This window comes from Aplysia californica, unplaced genomic scaffold (assembly GCF_000002075.1).
Source record: "Aplysia californica isolate F4 #8 unplaced genomic scaffold, AplCal3.0 scaffold01612, whole genome shotgun sequence".
NCBI lineage: Eukaryota > Metazoa > Mollusca > Gastropoda > Aplysiida > Aplysiidae > Aplysia > Aplysia californica.
The window spans coordinates 1-9389 of record NW_004798882.1 but is presented as its reverse complement, the minus strand read 5'-3'; the positions used below and the strand labels follow the sequence as shown (position 1 = coordinate 9389).

General features: G+C 58.2%; 1 protein-coding gene across 1 annotated transcript in view; it reads right to left on the bottom strand.

Annotated features, from left to right (window-relative positions):
- LOC101849270 overlaps nt 1–8547 on the bottom strand; it is a gene marked incomplete at its 5' end in the record, with an annotated part of 30155 nt that extends 21608 nt beyond the window's left edge. The window contains 2 exon segments of the mRNA XM_013090874.1: nt 535–7832; nt 8299–8547. Of these exon segments, the coding sequence (XP_012946328.1) occupies nt 535–7832; nt 8299–8547 (7547 nt within the window).
- Between the last annotated feature and the right edge of the window lie 842 nt (nt 8548–9389).

Sequence of the window (9389 nt, the reverse complement as noted above, 5' to 3'; positions counted from 1 at the left end):
CGAGGGGAGATGAGGGGATGACAGTTCCATGTAGAGATGGAGAGAGGGCGAGGGGAGATGAGGGGATGATAGTTTGTTGTATGACTTAAGGTGCTTTGTAGAGATAGGGGTGGGGGGTGGGGGGTTAATAATTTGTTGTATGATTTACTGTGATTTGTAGAGATGGAAGAGAGGGGAGGTGACGGGATGATAGTTGGTTGTATGACTCACTGTGACTTGTAGAGAGCCAGCCACATGCGGGAGGTGAGGGGATGGAGGTGAGGGGATGATAGTGGGTTGTACAACTTAGAGGGGAGGTGAGGGGATGATAGTTGGTTGTAAGAGGGGAGGTGAGGGGATGATAGTTGGTTGTAAGAGGGGAGGTGAGGGGATGATAGTTGGTTGTAAGAGGGGAGGTGAGTGGATGATAGCTCATTGTATGCCTCACTGTGATTTGTAGAGAGCCAGCAACATGCGGGAGGTGAGGGGACGGAGGGGAGGGGATGGAGGTGAGGGGATGGAGGTGAGGGGATGATGGTTTATTGTAAAACTCACTGTGACTTGTAGAGAGCCAGCAACATGCGGGAGGTGAGGCCCTCTGGGTTGGGGTTGTGCGTAGCCAGCCTCCAGTCCGAGTACATGGACACCCGCTTGCTGCCCTTGACGGCCACGTACATGGGCTGTGGCCGCTGTATGCAGCAGAAGGTCACGTGGCTGGTGGTGTAGAGGGTGGGGCACCAGTGGCCATACATCGGGGAGTTGAGCGAGCCCGACGGGGTGGCTGGGGTCGCGGGAGGGGGTGGGAGCTGCTCAAACGAGGATGATGATGATGACGATAATGATGATGATGATGTGGAAGGAGTCGTGGATTTCGACACCTGCACTCTCAGCGATGATGGTGATGGTGGTGTTGATGATGATAACAGTGATGAAATCATTGACGAGGAGGATGAAGAAGAAGAGGAGGAAGAATGTGGCGGTCGCGGAGGGGGTAGAGCAGGCGAAGACGAGCCCCCGGCCGCTAACACAGAGGTGGCTGTAGCTGATGCGGATTTCATGGGTATGAGCAACTGAAGCGGGGTCGGGGCCGAAGACAATGACGATGACGATGACGATGATGAAGGCACCGACGTCTGATTGTCTCGAAGTGACGACGCGTCAGACGGCGTCTGTTGCTCCTTGTCCACAGACGACCCCTCGGAAGTGTCGGCGTCATCAAAACTCTCCGCGATACTCAGCTTCCCCAGCGGCTGAGGCGTGTCCAGCGATCCCATCTCCATACCTTCCTCTCTGGTCAAATCAATCGAATCTGACGCCGCCGCTGGCGGTGGGAATGAGGAAACTTCAGGTTTAGCGGCCGGCTTCGCGCCGTCCGAACAACCACTCGCAGTTGTCGAGTTCCCCGCCGCAACCTCCGAGGAGGAAGGAGGAGGAGGAGGCAGAGACAGATGCGAGCGGCTGGAGAAAATGGCGTGCCCCAGAAGCGTGGGCGAGGGGTTCCCTCTAGCGATGGCCATGGCCGTCATGGAGTCGAGCGTGATCGGGGAGGAGGACGTCCACAAATAGACCAGGATCTGAAAGTGGCTGTGAAGGGACAGCGAGCGCTTGAGCAGCCAGTTCTTGGTGTCCTTGTGAGACGCGCCCGACTCGCTGACGGCCGGGAGCTGGATCCTGGAGCCGGGCAGCGTGAGGGGGAGGAGGGTTCTCTGCGAGCGCCACGACATCCGAAGCGGCCCGCTCTGCAGCCAGTCCATGTGGATGAAGTGAGCTGCGTAGTTGATGGGGACGGTGACTTTGTTGTTGAAGGTGTCGTCCGACAGGTCCATCGTAAGCTCGTGGCTGTCCAGTCCCCCGTGAACCTTGGGGAAGACAAAAGGGTTGTCCTGAGACATGCTGAACATGCCCGAGTCAAACGACTCGCAGCCGCTCTCCATTTTACACTGGAGGCTCCATTGCTTCTTCGAGGGCGTTCCGTCGGATCCCACAGACGCTGCTGAGCTGAGCTTTGAGGACGGGGAGGAGAGAATTTTGGGCGGGACCGCCTTCATCGTTTCAGAAGAAGAAGACGACGACGACGACACGACGTTTTTCTCTTCAATACTCAGCGGCGACGGCTTGCTTGGTTTGACCTTCTTCACCTTCTTGGCTGCGGCTGCCGGCTCTGAGAACGCTCTCATCACCGGAGGGTGGGATTTGACCCCCATGCCTTCTGGGACCAGGGGCGTCTCCGACTCGGATCTGAAGAAAGGTTCTGGGGCTGTCTTCTCCAGCGAGGAGTCTTTGCTCTTTCCCATCACAGCCGACGTGATCACCGCGTTAGGCTGGCTGCCCAGTTTCTGCGAAGACACGACCGGTTTGGTGAGGGACGCGAGTAGGACAGAGTTGGAGGATGGCGGGGCGGCAGCTTGCTTGGAGCCAGCGACCGGGTACACCACAGACAGAGGGGGCTCGGGAGCTGGCGGGCGGGGTGTGGGTGTCCCTGCGTGGTGGTGGTGGCTGAGAGCCGAGGGGTCCATACTGAGGCTCCTCTCAGTGGTTGTCCTCTCGTGACTCCGCTCTAGACTCAGCGACTGCTTCAACAACAGCTTGTCCTTGAGCCGCCGCATGGTCCCGCTCAGGAGCTCAGTGGGCGTGTCCGGGGTGGCCGCGTGGGAGGAGCCGGGGGCGGAGCTTAGCTGAGACATGCGGAGAACGGAGGGCTGTAGGGATCTGGTGTCGGGGAGGGGGCTCGCGACGGACGAGGCAGCCGTCAGCGACAGTTTGGCCAGGGAGCTGTTGTCTCCCCCTCCGCTGTGGAAGGAGACGGCCGGAATGCACGGAATGACGCGTGGGGAGTTCTGGGAGAACTGGGCGCTGCCCACCGACTGCGCCGAGGTAATGTTCAAGGTCAGACCTGGGCCGGAGGTCAGTTTCTGCACACCGCCCGACACCGCCACAGCCGAGAGGTGGGGGGCAGAGTCGGTGCTGGACTGGGGCTTGATGACCTTGGCCAGAGCTAGCGGGTGGTTGGTGGGTGTCAGCGGCGTGATGGGGGTGCCGGGGGTGCCTGGCGGGAGGCCTGCCAGGGGAAATCCTAGCATGAGGCCCGACTTTGGCGTGCCGGGGGTGAGCGAGGCTAGGGGCGTGCCCGGGGTGAGCGAGGCTAGGGGCGTGCCGGGGGTGAACCCAGACACAGAGGCACTGGACAGACCAGTGAAAGGGGTGGCCGAGATGCTGAGGGGTGTGCCGGGGGGCAGCACAGGGACCGAACTGGTCCCGCTCAGGTTGAACGTGGGCAGGGACACGGCGGCGGCCCCCGCCGGACTCACGCTGATGATGGGCACGGAGGCCGCGATACTCCCACTCTTCGTGGACGCGGACAGGAGGCCGGGCGTCCGCGGGCTTGATCCCGAGCTCAGCTGTCTCATAATCCCGCTCCCCGCGGGAACTACGGGCACCATGGGCTGACCGATCATACTTCCGCTGCTCGCTGCCACCCCTCCCACACTCGTCAGCATGTTCAAGGTCGCGGCGGTGGCCTCCGAGATGGGTAGTGAGATGTGCGACGACGAGGAAGGCTGGCCTGTCGCGGAGGTAACAGCGGCAGACATGGGCAGGATGAGTTTGGGGAACGGCGACCCTTGCAGGAGTAGGACCTGACTCCCAGAAGTCAAAGTCTGGCCGGCGGCCGTCGACGACTCCTTCTGTTTGCCAGTGTCCAGCGTGAGCGTCCCCAGAGTGCCCTGTCTGTTGCCCGCCAAGAGAGCCTGCGTGGTCACTTGCGCCTTCGCCGAGGCTTTTGCCAGGACCAGGTTCAAATCTTTCGGCCGGTTCTTGGAGCCTTTGGGTCTGCCCTTCCTTCGTGGCTGGCTCGGGTGCAGGCTGTCCATGACCAAGTTCTGCTGTTGCTGCTGTTTGATTTCCTGTGAAGTTGCCGACACTGCAGTCAGCTGCTCTTTGACGACCTCCATATGACTGTGCTCGGCATCATTCGTGGACAGAGACTTGAGCAGGGCGGGGTTAGCTTTCTTGATGTGCTGCGCGTCTCCAACAAAGAGGACATCGGCCGACAGCTGAGACCTCTGGGAAGACTTCAACGCTTTCAGCTCCTGCGACTGTACGGCCGCGGCATCCATGGCCGACAGACTCCGCCGCAACCCCCGAGCCCGCGGGCAGCCCTGGGCGTGGTGAGAGCTCAACTGGCTCTGCTGCTCAAACGACTCGCGGCAGTCTTCGCACTGGAACAAACCCTGCTTGACGTAGTCGCTGGCCGCGGCTGCCAGATTGTCCGACAGGCCCTGGCGACGGAAGTGCTCGGCGGTCGGGGCTCCGTCCACCATTAGGAGAACCTGCGATGACGACTTGTCGCCCGTTCCGCTTACTGCAGCTGCCAGTTTGCCCTTCACGGGGCTGTGGTCGGCGGGCGGGTGAGTGACCGATAGTCTGTGCTGGAGCTCCGACATGAACGGGTACGAAGGTCGAGTTGTCTGCCCTTGGCTGGAGAGAGAGTTGCTACCCGTCGTCTGTCGACTCATGGATTTCTTCTGGTCATGAAGACTGCCCGAGCCCAACAGGCCCAAGACTCTGGACTGAGCGGTGGATGGCGATGAGTTCGAATCTTGTCGAGCAAGGATGGAGTCAAGCGAGCCAGTCTGCATCAGGGACGCTGTTGGCGTTTTGTCCAAAGAAGAGTTGGAGAAGGAGGAAGAACCCAGTCCAGAAAACGAGCGCGAGGCCAGAAGAGGCGAGCCCGTCTTGGAGCGAGCCGGGAACTGTACCCCCGGCTGGCCAATCATCGGGCTGAGCTGTCTGGGCGCCTGCAGGATGGAGCTGATGATGCTGCTGTTGCTGCTGCTGCTGTTGCTGCCGTCTGCAGCAGCGGTGCGAGCTGTCACCAACGGCGAAGGTGTTGCCAGGGGCGCTGAAGATGCCAGTTGGGCCAGTAGTGTGGCTGATGCCGGGGAGGAACTGGCCACTGGTGCGGAGGACGCAGCGACGGACGCGTGGACGCTCGGCTGGATGAGAGCCACGGCCTGGTCATTGGCGTTCTTGGATAGTTTGATCTGGATCTGGATCTCGTGCGGACCGGGGCCCTGTACAATCTTAGCGGGCATAGATGCCGGGATGGAGTGAGGGGGGATGGATATGGTGGAGACAGAAGTCTTCTGGGGGGTTCGAACCCCAGCCTGGCTCGACGATGGTTGTATGTTGAGCCGACCGCCGGACGGTGATGCGGCATTGAGAGCGGCGGCCATTATCGTCGAAGGCTGAGTCGTGTCCGACGTCGTTTGAAGGAGTTTTGGCTTCGTATCCGCGGCCGTGCTGGCAACAGTCTGGAATCTAGGCAGCCCGCCTACAACACTCGGACTTTGGGGTTTCCTCTCTGTTGTCAAGTGGGACGCGTCCAGGGTTTTGAGGGTCAGGCTGCTCTCCCCTGCGCTCACCTGGCGTGGGAGGGAGGTGATGGGCACATAGACAAGCTGCGCCGTCTTCAGAGCCTCCATCTGGACGGGTGTGAGAGAGGACAACTGCGAAGGGGGGAGGGCGGCCGACAGCTGGCTCTCCACCATCCCCGCTTTCTGCACCACTTGTCCGGACGTCATGGAGGGGGTGTCTGCCGGTGCCGTGACCTTGGCGGCCATGATGGGTAGCACAGAGCTGCCGGGCTGAGCGGCGGCATGCAGCGTCGGGGGTTGATGTGGGAGAAGGACCGCCCCCAGCGGATGACCCGTCGATCCGGGCAGAACCACCCCGGACACGCCGGTCACTCCCAGCTTGTTGTTCTCTGCTGGCAACGGGGCAATGTTCTGTAGCTGGCCAGACTTAACCGCGCCCTCGTTCGTCGACTCCTTCTTCAGCGAAGACGTCGACATGGACCTCTTCACAAAATCTGGCCGCAACGTGGCACCGTCCGTGTCCCCGACCGACAGAGAGGCGGCCAGCTTTTTCTTCCACAGTTTGTCTCCAGGTGGTTCGACGGTCAGCCGGTCCACAGACGCGCTCTCTGTGCCGGGCCGCAGGTCGGAGATCCTGAGCGTCTGGTAGCTTGAGTCGCTGGTCTGTCTCATGTACATGTAGCGGTTGCGTGGCCGCGGGGGCTCGCTCACGCTGTGCCGGTCCATGATCTCTGCGTTGTTGGTGATGATCATCTCGATCCGGTCCATCACCATGTCCGAGGTGACGGAGGAGGCCGGGGAGTAGCTGGTTCGAGTCTCCAGGTCCTGAGAGTGAGCGCGGTGCTGGGGGCCCAGGGTCAGGAGGCCGTCGTCTTGGGAGACGGGGTTGGAGAAAGCGGCGTTGTTCGAGCTGCCCAACGCCGGGTTCCGTGTGGCCGGGGTTGGCTGCTTCGCCACGCCCGATTCGTCGATGGACGGGGAGGAGAGGACGCTCTCTCGGCTCGACTGGCTAAACACGGAGCGGAGACTCCCCACCGATAGGTCGCTGCGGTGCGACATCAGCTTAGGACGCTGCTGCTGCGACAAGTCGGATGAAATCCGCTCCGACAGATCCGAGCTGTGAGACGTCACCTGAGGTCTAGGCCGAGACTGACCAACAACACTTCCTGAAGACATCATCACCAAAGACGCGGAACTTGCGGCGGGGGATATTTCATCCACAGAGGAGGAGGGAGAGGAGAGGAAAAAATTTGCTGCTGTAGCACTTTCCATAAAGACTTTCTTGGGTTTGAGGATTTTCACGGTCATTTTGTCTCCCGGTAGAGGCTGGTGGGTCATGAGTACGGGCAGCACGGCCGACGGGTACTGAGCCTTGTAGCTGTTCTTCAACTCCTCCAGCTGATTCAGGATCTCCGTCGCGCCGAGGATGTCGCTCATGCCCAGAATGTTCTCCCGCGTGAGCGTCTCCGCCTCGTCGTACTTTGCCATCTCGCTCTCCGAGGGCTTATCGAATGCGTTGAAGAGTCGGACGAACCACTTGCTCCGCCCCTCCCTCTCCAACTGCTCCTGGAGCTGCTGCTGCCTCTTGTTCTTGTCGATCCGCTGTCGGATGCCGACCAGAACCCGCTCCTGCCTCACCAGCTGACCGGCCGCCGCCTGCGTCTGCGCCGCTGCCAGCTCCGTCATGGCCACGCCCTCCGTCCTCTCCACGACGACCTTGGGCTGGTCGAGGTCCTGATCCTCGTCCTCCTTGTCCCCGGCACCCGCGCCCTCCACATCTGTGTCCGTCCCCTCAGAGTCTCCCTCGTCCTCCTCCACTTTCATCTCGGCCTCCTTCCCGTCCCCTCCCCCCGTGCTGTCCTTACTTCCGCCCCACGAGATGCCCGTGCGCGACACGTGCGCGTTGGACTTGCAGTGCTTGGACAAGTTGCTTTTCGTCTTGAATGACACGCCACACACCACGCAGGGAAACGGGCGCTCGTTGGTGTGTGCGCGCAGGTGTTTTTCCAGCACGCTTGGCTTGGCGCACGTGCGCTGACAGTACTTGCACTGATACTTTCCCGGCTTCTGAGGGTGAATCCTCTTCCTGCCCGGGGAGGAACTCTTCTTCTCTGGAGAGGCGGGAACGACCCCTGTCTCTGACCCGTCACCGTCTCCCGTAGCCGCGACCTGACCACCGCCTGCTGCCTGAAGAGGGGGGACCCCAGAGCTCCTGCTAACAGCTGGCGATGACACAATGTTCTCCTGCTGTTGTTGCTGCAGCTTATGCTGTAGTGGTGGTGGTGGTGGCGGTGGGGTAACTGTTGCCTGCTGCCGAGCTGTGACGCCGTGCGACTGGAGGAAGAGGCGCAGCATCTCCGAGTTCTTCTCCCCAGACAACGCGTTGACGATCTGAGCTTCAGTGGCCTCCACTACCTGAGCCCCGGGCGTAGACGCCGACAAGGGGGCCATCGGATCAGCCACAGTGCTTGTCGTCACCTGCAAAACAAAACAAATAGGAGGCATCGTGGTGAAATCAGGCGCTCATCAAAATAATGAAATTGGAGAAACAGGCATTTTCCGCCAGATTGGTAATTTTAAAAAATTGGGTGGGTTTTTTTGGTGCTCAACACCTTTCATGTCCACATAAAAACATATTTCCAGGTGAATTTTACTGAAAAACGTTGCTAAGAGGCACAAAATATGTACAATTTTCAAGCTATTGAAGTTATCAAACTTTGGCGGCCATTTTCTCACTAATATTACCTCTGAAATCAGGTAACCTACACTTCCCAGCTAACGGGATGTAAACCTTTTAAAATCTGTAGAAACCACCCACATGGATTGTTAATTAGTATTTATTAAGGAATTTTCTAGAATTCAGCTAGCAGGTGTTTACAAAAATGTTTAACTGTTGAGACAAATTGGTACAAGCCGTTGCGCAAAAGCTGAAGAGCTGACCTACCGTGTAATAAGTCCCCGGTGCGGAACCGTCATCTGGCCCGTCAGAGGAGGTGGTGATGATGATCTGGGTGGCCTCCCCTCGCTCCATGAGGTGCAGGTTGTCCACCACAATGTACTTCTCCTCTCCGGACACCGTCGTTGTTGTTGCTGTTGTTGCCCCTGACGCCGATGACGATGATGATGACGCCGATGCACCCTGGGAAAGGACCGGGGTGTCTTCCCGCATGTTCTGAAGCTCCGAGTCGGTCACCTGTGGGATGAGTCAGTGAGTGAGTGAGAGGGTGGTTGGGTGAGTGAGTGAGTGGGTGATGTGGTGGGTGAGTGAGTGACTGGGTGGGTGGTTGGGTGAGTGAGTGAGTGAGAGAGTGGGTGAATGAGTGAATGAGTGAGTGAGTGAGTGAGAGAGTGTGTGTGTGAGTGAATTTTAGTTTTAGTATAAGTTTTACGGTGCTTGCAACTGCATAAGGTCATATGAGCGCCAAGGGGTGGATGTCAACAGAAAGTCCTTACAGGGAATCAGACTTGCTCTGCTCACCTCTCTTGGCTTCAATAGCACAAAGTCTGCTTCGACTACCAAGGCACCCCGGAAATAGAAAATAGCGGGTCACAAGAGTGTGACAAACATACAAAAGAAGTAGAGGAAAAAATGACAATAGTAAGGATAAAGAAAGAAAAAGCAGCAGTTCCCTGTTGTAGATCAGGCACAGTTATGAGCAAGACAATGACGAATCAGCCCATTTACAATTCTATTGTGCATAAGAACAAGTCAATGTCTCCTCTTTGGGAAAGGCCTAAAGACACTTCAGTCAGTACCACTGCCCCGGGGGGATGAGTGAGTGAATAAGTAAGAGAGTGAATAATAATTAGGAAGGTTTTACACCCCAATCAACATAGCACAGGCACTTTGTAGAGAAAATGAGCTTTGTGGGGAAAAGCAAGGCACATTGTGAGGAACTTAGGGAAAAAAAAAAGCAATCATTCTAATTTCGATGTAACAAATTTTATTTTTTTCTTGTTATTTGTGTCGGTCGAAAAGGGGAGAGGACGGGTGTGAGTGTTTGAAGGATTTGCTTGCTCTCTCTCTCTCTCTCT